Source organism: Neopelma chrysocephalum, unplaced genomic scaffold, assembly GCF_003984885.1.
Source record: "Neopelma chrysocephalum unplaced genomic scaffold, ASM398488v2 Primary Assembly neopelma1_102, whole genome shotgun sequence".
Classification (NCBI taxonomy): Eukaryota; Metazoa; Chordata; class Aves; order Passeriformes; family Pipridae; genus Neopelma; species Neopelma chrysocephalum.
This window is the reverse complement of record NW_020897765.1, coordinates 1,745,289-1,761,945: the sequence shown is the minus strand read 5'-3', so window position 1 is coordinate 1,761,945 and position 16,657 is coordinate 1,745,289. Positions and strand designations below refer to the sequence as shown.

The 16,657-nt window shown below is 41.9% G+C and overlaps 1 protein-coding gene across 3 annotated transcripts in view; it reads right to left on the bottom strand.

The window, feature by feature from the left end:
* PIP4K2A (phosphatidylinositol-5-phosphate 4-kinase type 2 alpha) overlaps positions 1–16,651 on the bottom strand; it is a 108,831-nt gene extending 92,180 nt beyond the window's left edge. The window contains exon 1 of one of the 3 annotated variants that reach the window (XM_027695636.1): positions 16,354–16,651. In XM_027695636.1, coding sequence (XP_027551437.1) covers positions 16,354–16,494 — 141 coding nt within the window. In that variant the 5' untranslated portion in view covers positions 16,495–16,651. The remainder of the gene's footprint in view (positions 1–16,353) is intronic. The other 2 variants (XM_027695637.1, XM_027695638.1) reach the window with 2 other exon arrangements.
* Positions 16,652–16,657: the final 6 nt, after the last annotated feature.

Below are 16,657 nucleotides of genomic sequence, written 5' to 3'. Positions count from 1 at the left end.
AAAAACCAAGATAGATAGTAATGACTAAAAACTCTTGAAGAACCAATGATAGAAAGGGAAGCAGAAAACACCCCACAAAGCACAATATTGGTTTGGTAGCAGATCCAGAATACTCTGCAAGTACTTGATGCTCATGTCCTATGTGGAGTCAACTCAGCTCTGACTTCCCCAAGCCCACACCAAGATCTGCCATCATTAAAGAACAGGAAGAGCTGGAATATTTGCACAAAGTGGGCATATCACAACTCACACAGACTAGAAGCTTCCCTTGAAAGCACATCAGTACCTAAGTACTGCTGGGTATCAGGTTTGATGTTTGGAAGCCTAACAACATAACAAAGTGGAAATACTCATTGTCAGAATAACTCCTTCAAAGTCAGGAGGCTACTGTACAATACAGTGCAGCACTACAGTGTTAACTTGACTCATCGCCTTCTCCGACTGCAGCTCCATGCCAGAGTGAGCCAGCTTGTCAACCAGATCCAGCCTCTGACCCCTCTGGCATTCAACATGCCTTTTGTTGAGCTCAGCTGGTAACCTACCCAGCCAGGAGCAAGACCAACTCAGGCTGGTCACCTTTTGCTTCCCAGGCCAAGGTGAATTACATGATTTGCCACTTGGCAAGTGGGAATAGTCTTGTCTCTTTTTCCCTTTTCTACCAACCCCTTCAATCAGAAAGTGAGTCGATTCAGACTATGAACCCAGCAAAAATGAGAACAAAACAAAAGCCCAAAACATAGACTTTTTGCCAGATTAGTCTCTGGTCTTTTAGCAAGCTGAATTGATTTACTGGATGATCAAACAAACACTAGAGCCAGCATAAAATAAGCAGTAGGAATTTGGCCTCCTTTTACTAAAGCCACAGACACAGCTGAGAAGGGCTTGATCACAGTTATTTATCCCTGTATCTTAAGCCACAGGTAGCACTGCTGATCTGCTGCAATTCATACTGATGGGACACACTCTAATAGAAAGACTGCAAAAGAAAATATAAACAGGTCACCCAGGAGAGAAAACACTTGAATCTGAAGCATGTTTCTTATTGATGTGGCAGAGAGAAGAAACATCAGTCTCTGAACAAAGACAAATTAAAACCGTGTGTTGGACCGGCAGTAGATGCTGAAGGTCTTTTTTAAGAAGTCAGTTAACTACCAGATGTACCACACAAAGCACACTGCAGTGCTCCATGGCTACACAAATGTATGTAATTTGAAATAGAGTTTTCATATTTGTTGCCCATGAAAACATTATACCTGCTTGCTTAAGACAGCTATAGAGTAGCACCGTTGTGAGTGAGCAGTGTACCCAACATGAGTGAAGTGAATGAGACTGAAGAGATGCAAGCCTGACACTGAAGCCAACAGCTTGCTCTCATCACAAGGGGACAGACTCACTGACCAGCTACCCCTGCACCCTGCCAGGTAGCTCTGCCTGTCCCTTTCACACTGGCTCGGGTACTTGTCAGATCCCACCAGAAACTAAGTACTTAATTTCCTAAAAATATCTCCTCCTTCCTAGAAAGATACTTTTCCTGCTGAATGGGAAGTTAAACAGCTTGGTCAAAGGTACAATACTGCGAAGAGTGGAAAACAAAAAAACAAACCAAAAAAGAGAAAGAACAGGACCAAGACCAACAACAACTGCTGCTGAAAGTGAAGTAACACCTAAAAATGAACCACAAGTTATCCCTTCCAAGACTCCTACTACGAGCATATAGTCAGATTCCCTAAAGACATGTAGATGCAAGCAAGCTAATATAGCATTACCTATCCAGCAAATTGTTATTCAGAGTAAGCATAAACTGTCCCTCAGGGGAAAGATTTACTAAGACACAACCCTAGACTGGAAAGGGACACAGCCACAGAGGTGTGATACACATTCAAAAATAGAAGTGAAGAGACTCCAGGCACGGAAAAAAGAATATAATTTCTTTTCTGTAAAGAAGACTTCTCATAGTCTCACATAATGCCAGGAAGGAGCCTCATCAGAGAGCTAATTGAAAGAAGTAGAATAATTTTCCCATTTCTTGACAAAGACACAAGGGAATAGTTTGCTCAGGTTTCCTTATCACTTATGGCAAACCCCACAACATTAAAGACTGAATACTAAGATGGATTAAGTCCCACACATTAATTTTTACGTTCAGCAATAGACTAAAATTGGTGCCAGTATCTCCCATTGGGACAAACAATAGCACTTTCAAGATCCCCAGAAGTCACCATGGATATGGACTACCTGTATTCCATAGTGATTTTTACAAAAATCCCACAGAGATCACACCTTCATTTCCTTTACATTTTAGTTACCTAGCATTTGCTGCAAATACATCTAAAAACATTTCCCCTAAGAGCCTCATATTTAAACTGGCAATATCAGAGTCATCAGATTTTACTGGTTCTTTTCATAACATAGAAAGAATAATATTGATTAAGTGTTAAGAGACCTGGTGTCTGTTCCTAGAGGACAAGCTCAAGAATAAAGTGGCTTATTAGGATAAGGCTGTTGGTAAAACCTAAAGGAGCAGAAACTCAAAGCAGCAGCCGATTAAGAGATTTCACTTTTTCTTCTACTGCTCCTCCCCTCAAGGATGACCATTAACACTTTCCAAGTTTCAAAATCACTATCCTCCATGCAGGGAAACCAACACAGTCCAGAAAAGAATCTGGCTCACAGCTGGCACAGACCAAGACGGCCTTACCTCTGCAGCACGGCATCACACAGCCCAAGTACCAATGTGCTCTCTTGCCCACTGTTCACAGCAGTGCTCAAAAAGGCCACAAGAAGTCATTTTGCTCATTATTTTAAAGAGCAACTCACATCCCACTACTGTTCTTTCTGCCCCTCCCTGCCTGCTTCCAGACAGAGCTAGTTTTCAGCACAATGAGCAGCTGACCTGGCTGACCAGATATACACACACATTGCTGGCAGCCAGGCTCAGCTGTGGGAAGGACAGGTTTTAGGCAGGCCCACACTCATGATGAAGCCATGCCTTTATTTAACAACAACTTGGCCAGAAATCAGAAAAATATAACTGTCTAAAAATACATAAACCCCCAAACAAAATTCCCCTCTGTCCTGTGAAACACTCTTCCCCTTCCAGATGGAGAGATGAAGGTGCAATGTCACCTTTACGTCTCTGGAAATCTTAAGGAGTGAAGCTGTTACACTGCAGCATTACTGGTGTTGGGGCAGTTATTTCATGCTTCCTGACCTTAAGTACACCTTGGAAAGAGGAGGAAAAAAAAAAGAAAAAAGAGTTAATAAATAATTTAAATAGTTCATTAGTAAATCACCATGGAAAAATTAACAGGATCATATGTCCTAGGTTTCATACTGTTGGAGCTAAGTGACAAGGAAAGTGTCACTTGTGTAAAAGATATTTATATTCACACAGGAAATATTTTATATTTCCAGTAGTCATGCAACAATTTTGCAATCATGGTCTGGATAGTTGAAGATGATTAACAATGTTGTGGAGTTTCCATTGGTGGTTAGCTTACCTCAGCTTTTAAGTAATCTTGCATTATTTTTTGTTTCATTCCAATTTATGGTGGCAATTACCTTTCAAAAACTTTAGACATCCATAGCATAAGCACCTCTCTGATCAGTCACCTTGTATGCTTTTAAGAGAGGATTTCAGTGTTCTGTGCCAGCAGGACTAGCCTTGGAGCAGAGCTGCAGGCTGGATTTGTTTGACTGCGCTTCGATCACTGTTCCATTTAACACGCCCCTCCAAGGTAGCTGCAAAGCTGTCTGCTCACTGGGGGAGCTGTGAAACAGGTTCCTAGTGCAACAGTGAATACTGCCAACTCCACCAGAAGCCCCAGTCAGATTCTCCAGAGCACTTTCCTCTGTGCATTACTTATGCAAATATATGTAAACGCACAGGATCTCAAGGCTTTAGGAAACATTTCACAAAGTAATAGGTTAATTAGGCAGGAAATCAGCTGTTCTGTCCTGAAATATACAGTAAAATTCAACAATACCAATGTTCTGAGTAGTTCATTTCTAAAAAAAAATAAAAATTAAAAAACTGCAAGCTCCCCTCAGTTATGCAGTGGCAGTGCTGTGACTCACGGCACACTGGTTATTTTATGTTCAAGGAGTCTAAAAGCCAAGCATTTTCACTCCTGGTTTGTCTGGCCCCTTTTGTTCACCCTTCCTGAAGTTCTAAGACATTAGACACATCTGAAAACTTAAATAAAACTAACTGCAGTTAGTTTTGTCAGACACATGCATGTTTTTCAAAGAGTGATTAAGAAGTCTAGCACAATAGAGAGATTGCTGTATGGCATATCTACATCAACAACTATGCTGTAACAAGGTTTAGCATTCCTGGACTAAATAAATTTCAACAACTGAGAGATCACTTCCATAAACTAAGCACGCTATATGGTTACAGCCTGCAGAACTACACTTAAAGTATTTGACATATCAAGCACTGAGGAAAGGGAAAAATGTGACCCAGACAACTACTATTAGCCCATATTGCAATTTGATATGGAAAAGCAGGGTGCATGAGAAGCATGGAGCAAAGCTGCAGATATACTCCACAGTACTCAGAAAGCTGAGTATCTGCATCCCTCAGCAGAGCTGCCTGGCAGGGGAGGTTACACAGAAATTTCTGGCAAAAACCTACAAGGCTCAATTCTATAGTCCATCAAAAAAGGGGGAAATGGCACAAAACATAGCTAGTATGAACCTGACAAACCAATTCTGAGCTCAAACTTGTCAGCTAGGGGAGCAATGGTAAGCAGTAGAGAAAATGTAGCTCAAGGATCATGCTTTACTATCTCGGTTCTGTTGATTCTTCCACCTACTTAAAGCTATAGTATTGAATTTCATCATCCAAATGATCCATAACAGCTTGCACCACTACTTGAGTCCATTTTCAGTAGCAGATGAAGAAAACAGGGGAAGCCTTTGCAGTAAAAATACTTGTCTTCATGAGTAGCTATACAAGGTCATCTTGAGAACTCCACACAACCAAATCTACATCCTTCCTTTAATGAATGGCCTAGGGTTTTTATTTTTTTTTTTAAATACAGTGCTTCCCATGTCAGAGATGAGTGTGTCCCAAGTTAACACTTTTCAAAGCCTTTGACCAGCAAGTCCAATGTTCACAGAGCATTTCAAACTTTTTTTTTTTTGAGTAACAAGCTATATATATTTCAAGAGTCTACCAGGAGACATAGATTAGCTGGGTTCCTTTCAGTTTTGCTTATCAAAAGGCCACTGTTGGTCAGAGTCCAAGTGTGAATGAAGAACAAGGAATCCTGAAATCTCAGTTATGTGTTTATATGTGACACAGATCTCCTGGATGATGTCTTCAGTTCAAAGGGGGTCCCCATGGCACCACAAATAAAAGCAAGTAGGTTACTTCAAGTGTTACTTTCTATCACCTGAGTACAAGAATGTCTATGCCCTTGTGTCGAGGTTTCAGCTAACACCTGGGCCAACTCAACTACACAAAGTAACACATGTTAAAATGTGATGGTTTAAATCAATTTCTTGTAAACAAGGAAACAAAGGATCCCTTAAGCTGTGAATGCAGTTTTGAAGTGAATTTTAGCCTTGCTATTGAGATAATCACATACACAGAGCAACAGCTACTTCAGTGACTAAATTACAGTCTGCCAGCCAGACATATTTCTATATCCCTCATCTGCCTGTTTTTAATTTCTGAACTTTTCAGCGTTGTGCTACCAGAAGAACAGTATGGTATCTTGTGACAAAGTCAAACAAGAGGAATATTTTCACGACTCTAATAACTCTTAAGACACATGGACAAACAAGCATTTTTACATGCCAAATAACACAAGCATAGCTTAACAACTTCAGCAATATAAAAACACCCTCCAAATTACCAGTCATTACATACATATTACTGTAAAACAGTTAGAAACATGGCTTTTCAAGAAAGAGTCTCTACGTTTTAAAGGGCATTTATAATGCCATGAACAAGACTTCAGATCAGTTAGCAAGAACAAGCCCATTGTAAGAGTCATCACCCTTTACACCCCAACAAATCTTCATCTTTCAGGTGACCAATACATCATGCAGGAAGAACCACTACTTTCAGGCTCTTCCAGTAACTTCTTAGGTATTCAGCCTTTAATTGTGAAGCAAGTCATGTTCAGCCAGGAACCTTAGGAAGTCACTCACAGGAAAATGAAAAACTTGACCTAAATATTAAAGTCTGGGAGATTTCCTCAACAAGACAGGAATATTAAAAATATCCTAACAAATAACACCTTCCAAGGAGAAACTTGCAATATACCTTCTCTGAAAGATTCAGTCAGTACAAAAATAATGTCTGAAGAGCGATTAGCTTGAAAGGTGAACTAAAACCACCAATACCAACCACAGAAAATTGCTGTACAATGGGGAAAAAAAACCCAAAAGGTGGAAGATGTTGTGGAGAAGGAAAAGAAATCCATCCCACTCCCACCAAGAAAAAGGCATAGATTCAAGATTCAAGACGCTCAATATTTCAATACTGTTTTGCTTTGATGTACTGCAACAGACCAAGTGGAGGAGGGACAAGGAGTGCAGGATTTTGTGAGCCCAGAGACATCTGAACCCTATTAACATCCCTGAGCCAACATAGCCCAAAGGACATTGCTCACTCAAATGAAATAACCAGCCACAACTGCCTGCAGCTGTAGGTAGGAAAGAGAAAGCAGCATTGTTGAATCAGCTGAAGCCCAAAATAACAGCTGGAGAAACTGCTATATCAGGAACAGAATGGGCAAGAGGTTCCAAAAATCAGTGGTTGCAGTGCTTTTTGCCTGCAAGCAGGTACATGGATTTGTTGTCAAGCACTAAGGTTTTTTTTTTCTCTAAATTACTTTTACCACTTGTCTTCTGTGAGCCTAGGGAATATCCAGAAAGCTTTTTTTTTTGTTCCTGTCCACTGTGTAAGCATAGGAGAAGGTTGGTTAACATACACAGACTGCAAAGTGAATCATGAGTCAGACTGGAAACTCACTAATCTGACAGCTCTGCTTAAGACCTAAAAGAATAATTACCAGAAAATTTCTTTTCAATTCTCCTCTGCTAACAGAGGGGGGAAAACACTGAGGGCAGCAGGGAGACTCCTAGTTTGCATCAACCCCAAGCTGCTGCACAGCTGCAGCATCTGACACTGCATCTCAGTCTGAGTGAATCATTTCCGAGTCCTCTAACTGCAAGTTTGCAGTGACTGAGGAGGAGGTTGGGTATGGGCTTTCCAGTAAAGTTAGCTCATCTAAGACTGCTATCTTTCCCAGAGAGACAACCAGCTCTTTTGAATAGCCAGCTGAGACAGCACGTGTTGATAAGTCCTTCCTCTTCCAGAAGTAAAAATAGATATACCGTTCCTCAACTCAACTGCTTTCTCGATTTTTGGTATTTTGCAATTTGGTCTCCTAAAACGAGCTCTAGATTCAGCTCAAAATACAACAAGTCAGAGAGACAGAAGTGGGAAGCCCAGAGATTAGCAACCTTGCTTTTGTTATGTCAATCTTCTGACCTTTCCTCAGCTCTAGGAAATCATAATGCATGAGATATGCCTGCTGTAAAGGGCCAAACAATCACATACTTAAAAGAGTATTTCTCTCTGAGCTCCTCTGCAAAGTTTTGCTCTACTCACCCAGAGCCCAATCCACGATAAGGGTCACACCACACCATAACACCAATAAACACTAACTACAGACATGGCTTAGAGAGAAAACAAGTACACTGAACAAAGAAAAAACACAGACAGCAACATCGTAACATCAGAACCTGCTGTACCAAAAAAGCTTTTGGTACTCACATGATCTTAACAAAGGCCAACAAAACATGGGCAACATGATCAATGCATAACTAAACTCTGCAAAACAGCCTTAAGTATACTTTGCAACAAGGCATGCCATAGATGAAGGACATTATAACAGAACTGGTAGCTTAATAACAGAATTACTGAGGGTTGGCACCACAAGCTAATCAGATATTGCTCAATTTCAAATCAGTATAGTAAAACTATTAATAAGCTGCTTTTTTTAACTGGCCTTAGGCTAACCAAGTTTGGTATTTTCCTTTCTTCCTCCAGCAAAAAACCAAACAAAAGTCAGTAACTGCTACAGCCACATGCTAGATAGCCTGCAAGGGAATATTTAAGGTAGGATTCTCAAGTATTGTTATTGTTTAGAAGGTCTTCCAAATGTTGGTATTTACCTCTAAAAGCAACTTCAAAAACTTCAGCCCCTAAGAAGCCATTACAACTTTTTTGAAGACATTGAGTCTCTGGATACGCAAATTACGAAGTTAGATGGTTCAGCATGTTCCAAAAACCAAGAAGAGATGACCAGAAACCAATGGGTACAATACAGACAGTTCTGTCTCTTTCAAAATACACAACAAATTGAAGAGGTTAAAATAATTGAGAAAGGCCTCCCTGTTGAAAGCGCAGAATCCACAATGAGAGCTCTCTACTCAAGTGGGCTTTTTTACTATGGACAACCGTTTAACTCAAGGTTACCACACATGAAACTGAGCTGTAGATAGGACATCACTGGCCAGTCAAAGAGCACACTAGAGCTATATGTGTCCCTCCAACTGTCCTACACTACTATAAAAACCTCACCTTAAAGTACACATATATCCAACTCTTCCCTCCACGCTCCCCGCAGTGTTTGCAGCTCCTCTTAAGCTGGGACTGACACCTGTGAATACGGCCTTTTTTGGTATAAAACCCCTACTCTATTCACTTTTCTGCATTAGTTTTTCCTTTAGCATATCTCCCCAAATGAACTTGCCACAGGATCACATCAGTACTAGAGAGAATGGAAACAAGTCCAGCAGCCCTAGCTTTAGCAGGCCTCAGTACTATCGAGGCTGTGGTTTGTCTAACCTTATGCTAGCTTAAACTAGCACTTCCTTACAAAGAAGTTATTTCCCCCATCTCTTCTGTTTTTACATCAACTCCACATTCCTTCTGCTGGCCCAGCTGTTTGCATAGCTGGACCATGAACTTCAGTGAATTATGGTCCATCCAAAAAGCTCCTCAAAATGTATTATTTTTGCTGGATTATTACTGTGGAGCTGGGTAATTACTGATAAGAAAAACAGATATGGCTGAACTTGTTAAGCAGGAAGACTGAAACGGTAGAGAGTTGATTGATAAAATGCAAACACAGGTATAGCAGAGTTGTGAGACAGCATATGACTAAGACATCAGGAGGGAGATGAGGAAAAATGAAACACTAAACCAGTTAACTCAAGCAGCTGCAATGTGGTTCTGTAAGTCTCACCCTCACCAAGGAGCTCCACAGGCTAATAATGGCACATAAGGGAATGTGATTTTTTTCAGTTTTGTCTTACAATCTAGAAGAATCATGCATATATTGTGTTAAGAATATTAATGGTTGCCTTGGGAACTTACAATGCACACAAAAGAGCTGGATTAGACTAATTACCTTGTCTCAGTACACAAGGTAGCTGTTCACCAAGCCTGATGAAAAATAAGTACTCTAAAAGGTGTATGGCCATTAAGTATTTCTACCGCAAACTATTCAGCTCCACTCTTTGAAGATAAAGCTAATGTTTTCTTTTCAGTTTGAGATCCATCACTACAGCATTCAGCTACTTCAAACAATTTTCACAACACCCTTATTAAGCAATCTCTCAACACAAAACTAATTAACTTATTATAGAACAGCCCAGGCTCTACAGGAAGATCATAAGACAGATGATCACATAGCAAACCACATGCAAGAAGTCACCATCTCAACAATTAAAAGCTAACTGGTTTCACCATGTACTAGGATGCAGACCATGAAAACTATCAAGGTTTGTCATCTCCATCCCATAGCCGAGGCAGCAACTACTTACACTGCTTCAACTATTTTGCTAAATGCAAACACACGCTGTACCAACAGTGAAAATGAGAAGAGAAATCAGGACTTTTTGTTAGACATTTATATACTAAGTATACATATGAGAAGTGGAAAAACACACAAATATACCTCGGAAGTAAACATAAAACAGTGAATTCATACTGGAGTATGAAAATAAATGTGTACTTCTTTCAAGCCTTTAAAACATCAGAGTTAACAGCCAAGATGACTAAGCTCTTAACAAGTCAGTATATCCATAAGCCAACATCACTACAACTCTGAGTGCTTAGCTCTAGCAAGATCGCGCTGAAGAACTGTAAAAAACGGGTGGTTTCACCTTGCTCTAAAGTTGCCACGAGGTCACCTAACATACAGCTAACCTACCAATCCCTACAACACAAGGTATTTTCAAGGAAGAGCAGAGAACAGGACTGTACAGCAGGAACTACATAATGGGGTGAGTCAGTTATATTAAACAAAGTTTGCCACCCTGAAACTACAGGAGGAAAATAAACATCTACGGGGCTCTGACCAATGGGCATAATGCAAGTGTCTGCTTTAATGAGCAAAGAATTCAAAAATAATCCCCTAGAGACTCCTTCTTAAGGCATCTGGTGCAGGATACTCAAATAAGACAACTAAGTTGAGCCAGCAAAACAAATTTGTGGTGCTTATTTGCTTCACTGAACATTGTCCAGCCCTCTCTGCTGTGGTTAATGAAATTCAGTTTCAAAAACCTATAGGCAAAACACCCACCCTAGCCTTTGCAGCACCTTTCAGAGCAGAAGTGATAGAAAGCAGTTTTGAAACTGCTGTAAAAGCTCTTTCATAGCTCTTCCCCTTTCATACCTAACAGAACCTATTGTATGTGTCCCTTTCAATAGCTCAGAGAAGGACATGAAATATCACTTCCATTTGTATTTCATGTGGGCATGTTTACTAGCCTTAACATAACCACAATAAATATTTACAATTTGTATTTTTACTAGTCCATCAACGCAGTTGCAAAAGCAGTATCAAATTAATTTCTGCAGTAGACAGCACTTGACACCCAAAAAAGAACTAAGTTTTCAATAAATAGCTCTTCCTGTTCTACTTCCTTCTATATACAAACATCTGGGCTCAGTGCCCAGCTGACTTTATTTTAAAATAGTTTTAATTGCTTTATTATCTGCTCTGATGTAATCAATGCTTAATACATTGTTTCTTCCTGCTTCTTAGAAAGAGCCTTTTCCCATCTAGTCTTAACATCACCTCCACTAAAAACAATTCATAAGGTTTTTTTCTCCAAGCTCACTGTTTAAAATCTTGAGTAAACTCTAAGATCAGTAACTTCAGTTTTACTTTGCCTCAGTTTTGAAAAGCCACTTAGAGCACAGTTGCAGCAGTGATGTTCTACATTAAATACAAATAGTAGCTGACAACACAAGTGATGAGTAGCCCGCCCCATCTCAAGATAGTTTCCAATCAACCAGTTGTGCTGACAGCCAGTGCCACAAGTCAACATTATGGTTCCATATCCTCTGGGTGTCACCTGTCTCATCATCACTTAAAAGTATATTAAAAATACAGACCCAGAAGTTATCAACTCCTGTAACTTATGAAGACATACTGCTAACAGTAAGTGCTGTGTGTTTGTTTTTGTCAATTGACAATTGACCCCTTCTTTCAAGGAAAGCAATCAAATATGTAGTTTTTATTCCATAGTTTGTAATTATTTAGGCTGCATCTTTCTAAGGAACTAGTCAATAACTTCTCAGTGTCATCTTCCTACACATACAGTGTTTCAGGACGGGAAGTTCTTACAAGAGAAGCTAGGTAAGTCAGGACTACGAAATGTGATTTATGCCACAAGCAAGAGGTTCCACTCTCCAGCGACACATTAAAACATAAGGACAGGCACGAATAAATGAGCTATTTGTGTATTTCACAGAATATTCTGAGTTGGAAGGGATCCACAAGGATCATCAAGTCCAACTCTCAAGTGAATAGCCTGGCCCGTACAGGGATCAAACCCACAACCTTTGTGTTATTAGCACCAGGCTCTAACCAACTGAGCTAATCTCATTTGTCTGGATAAAAGTTTGTTACAGGAAAGACAAGGATGCTAGCTAAGAAAATACCCAAACTAAAAACTGACTGTAACACAAACATTTTATAGCTTTCTGTGGAGATACAGAAGCTTTCTTAATCAAACATATCCTAGTGCATCTGAGGGGGAAAGATGCATCTACTTGTCATGCCTTTTTGTTTCCCCCTCCCAACTTCTAACTCTAAAGGTGAAGGAATCCAGGAGGTACACTGGTAGATAGGAGTCCCGCAGCTCTACTTTTATTACTCTGTCACAATGTTGTTCCATTTCTGTAAAAAAGATCAAGCGAGATTACAACCGAGTGCAACAGTAGCATCAGGCTCACAGTGAGCAGTTGAAGAAGGTCATAGAGTTTATTAAGTGTTGAATTCTTCACCCACAGAAACCACGCTCTGATGTACTCTGCAGAATGTTGAGGGTGGAGGTTTATCCATGTATTCTTGTTCCACTTGCTTATTAGGCAGCCAGTGCCATTGAGAAGTCAGGCACTGTTAAATTTTTAGATCAGCTTGTAATCATCCAAGAAACAGATGGCGATTACAGATTCCAGGGGCTGGGGGGGGGCTGTTTGTTTTCGGTTGTGGGTTTTTCTTAACTTGTACAGTATGCTCAATAACTTCATTAGGCATTCATTCTCTTCTCCTAAATATGTTTAATTTAATGGTTGACACAGTAGGCAAGGTATCCAGCAGTTTATTCTTTGCCTCAAAATTAGATACCAAAAAAATGCACTTCTATTAGTTTTCTTCCATCTTTGAGGGTGATGTTGTGAAAGACCTAAGCCCTCAAATTCCCAGCTTTCCTAACAAGCTTCTAACAAATACAGGCAACCAACTCCAGCAAGAGCAGGTTCACCATCATTGTGCCTGGGATGATCATCATGGGATGCAGAAAACACAGAATCTGTGGGTTTCATTTTATCACAGAAAGCAAAGATAGAAGAATTACTTCCAAAAGCACTAGGCAACAAGTTACATGTTACCTACCTTCCCTCTCCTTCTTCTCACAGTTACTGGAAATCTGGCAACAGTGACAATATAGAAGTAAAAATAAGGACATCAGTTTAAATGAAATATTACAATTATGTTAACTAGTTAAATACATAGCTTTAAGTCATACTAACCACAGTTTAAATAAGTATTTATTTCAGTAGCACAGCCAGATTATCTTTGACACAGGGTAAAAGACGAAGATAAAATCAACTGTTAATGATGCAGATGCCTGCAAGATCCAAGCACTGACAATTAGTCTTTGCTACTACAAGTCATCAGTATTATAATCAGATCTAAAAAATGGGACACAGTCGCTTTCCCTTTCACTTAGCAGCAAGTTTCATTCCACAGCATATGTCAGAATACCGAGAAATGAATTTACAGCTCTGAATGTGAACACATTTTTTCTTACTTCATAAGACATTCGGGTAATGTTCACATGTTTTCCCCTCATATGCCTTTCGAAGTTATTACTGAATTTTACTGCATTACCAAGCAGGATTTTGCATTAGGTTTCTCTCTGCTTCTATGTAAACAACAACTGAGACCACCAAAGCAAGTTGCTTACAGTTTCCTGAATGGGGGGGGGTAAATTTATATGAACCCTGGGTAACAGACATGCCTCTGCAGATTTTTTTTTCCTCATTAAGAATTCACACCCCTTCTGTAAGCCCTCAGCTTTGTGACACCAATGCTCAACTTTTCCCTTTAGAGAGTCATGTTTCCTTCTAGGACAGGAGTTAAGAGTACAGTTTTTATAACTTCTTCCTTGGCTTTTTCACACAATTACAAACTCTGAAAATACTCCAAAACCCAACTATCAAGTACAGCCCTACGATTAAAAAGTTAATAAACCTGCAGAAAAATCTGCTTTTTCCTTTTTATCAGTTTCAAGTGCTTCCTTCCAATATACACAGCAACATCAGAAACATGGGAACTTAATCTCAGCTTCACCATTTCAATATATACTTATTCCCCAAGACAGTTAGTAAGACTCGGAGACTTCTACTGTCTCATTAATTGATATGCACTGCAAGCAGTATTAAATATAATTTTTCAGATGATTACTATGTTCTCAGTTTAATTACTATCACCATGAACTACGATCTATGCTCAGCTACTAGTCTAGCATTTGCTTATGGATTTGTTTATTCTGCTAAGAAACCTAAGTATCCTTAATTCCTGTTCTTAATTAATTCACACATGTAGTTTATCCCTCAAGAAATTCTTTGTGATAAAAGAGTTCAACCATGCTGCACACATATTTTCATTTGCTGGACAGGGCCACATCAGGCATTACGAAATGACAGGAAAATCTAACAGAGGAGCCTGCAACACTTCAATGCTGCACTCTTGGCCAAGGGGAGATGTTTAAATTTGGACGCATCAAATTAACTTGTTTTTTCCCATGCTCTCTCATTCAGAGGGATTTTGCTTCTGCAGGGCCCCCAAGCATTATTCATGCCTATACCTTGCAGCAGGGTAAAGAAATGGAATACTATCTGCAGAATTAGTCTTTGCTGTTACTAGTTATCACAACAGATATTCACACCTAAAATCATCACCTTTATGTGAACATGAAGCCGCATTTCTCTAAGCCTGCTCTGTTGCTGAGGTTGCTCTTTGAGCCCTCCAAGAAAAGGATTTTTTATTAGCAATTTTGAATTTTCACATGCATGAATCAATACGCTTTATTACATTTTCTACTGGGAACAGCTATGTACGCCACAGCACATTGATCACAGGATGGTGATTATCACTATGGTGTTGTGTTTGTCATTGTTTACTTTGTTATTATTCATACTGAAGAGGTCTTTCCTCTAAAAGTAGTGCTATTTTCAGTATGAACACACATAGCAATGAGCTATTGCAACAGGAAGATCTCTGTCTTCATCAGCGATCTTCTCCCTCTCTCCTCAGGGAGAGACAGCCGACAGCCAGCACATGCTGCCATTCAGTACAAGTTTCTCACCCTGTAATTACCAGGTTGCTTTCTTTCATTAAAGAGGCCTCTTTGGGAATTCTTCTACGAATAATGCTAGCCACTAAAGAAGGAGCAAAAGAAATTTGTGTATTCAAGCCCAATTCTGGCAAATACCATATCATGCACTTCCACAATTAGAGATATTTCTGCTTTGTAGACAAATAACTACTTTCTTATCAGTCCATGATATAGGATGTCACCGCTTACAACTGATCTACAGAAAACTGGAAACCCTTTGTCATCATTTCCTACCGACTCAGAGGGCTACCTTAAGCAGGCTATTGAACCTCAGCAGAGGTACACAGAGCCAAAGCATTTGCCCTAGATCATCACTTCAGGCACTGGGATGTTTAAACGCAGCTCTAACAGCGGTCAGTCTTGATGCAGAGACTCCAGGTTTTGGGCAAAAAACTACTGAAATGCACACAAAGTATAAAAACTTCACGGGATATGGATGTGTAGGAAACAAAAGGAATAGCAAGTTAATATTACAGGCTGCTCTGCCGGTTTCATGTGGCTGTTACAAAATTTGTAGTCTAATCTCAAATTGCACATCGACATTCTTACAGGCTCGTTACACAGCAGCACCAGTAACCCATGCAAAGCCGACACTGGGGCGCACACGCTTCGCTCCGCCAAGAGAAGGGAATACGCTTTTGGCTCGACTGCTCTGACACCCGATTTTTGGCGATCTTTGGGCTCTACACTTTTAACTTGCCACGGTGGCTATTTAAAGATGCAAAGCTACGACTTGAGCCTCATAATGCCCAAACCATGTGACATCTTTACCAGGGCTCCTAATTTTAACGCAGACCAGCGCCCGGCCGGGGGCTCTCCCGGAGCCCGGGCCGCCCGTCCCCGCAGGGTGATGGAGCACTTCGCGAATGGTGCAGTTCTGCCGCCTTACCACACCAAACCCTCCCTCCTCCCTCCCCCGCGCACACCGGCAGCGGACACCCGCCGAGGCGAACTGCACGGACACGGGACGAACTTGGCCAGTTCCCGCTGATAACCGGGATTTTTTCCCGACCGCAGCACATCCATGCGACGCCCGCGCGCGGTCGGCGCCAGGAGCAGGGCGGCTCGGGCTCCGCTCGCAGCCCCGTCCCCTCACGGGCACCACTCGCCCGCTGCCTCCGAGTGGCCCCCCAGGTCGAAGGGGCGGACCCCGGGTACCGGGGGCACCGGGCACGGCCCCGCGCCCCCGGGCAGCCGGGCGCGCATCACCCCGCCCGGGCAGGGCAGGGCAGGACACCGCAGCCGCTCCCAGCAGCGCGGTCCTGACCCCGCCGGGGCGGGCGGCGACAGCGGCGGGGGGCTCCAGGGGGCACATACCTCCGCCGGTGCCGCCCGAGCCCCCGCAGCCCCCGGGGAGCGATGCCCTGGTGGCCGGCGGTCGGCGCGGGTCGAGCCGCGGGCGCTTACCGAGTGATTGACCCCCCACATGAGGACGCTGAGCAGCGGGTCGCTAGCCCGGAACAACTTCACTTTTTGCGCCACGAAGTGCTTTTTCTTGGTCTTGGTTTTACTCGCCATGACGGGCACGATGCTGCTGGGGGCCGCCATGGCGCTGCCGGCGGCAGAGGCGGAGGGTGGTGGGGGCAGAGCGGCGGGCGGGCAGAAGCGGGAGGCAGGGACAGTCAGCGCCGCAGCCCCGCGGGCAGTGGGGCAGCGGGCGGGCAGCCGCGGGACGCCGGGCGCATCCCGGCCTGGGCGGCTGAAATGGCCC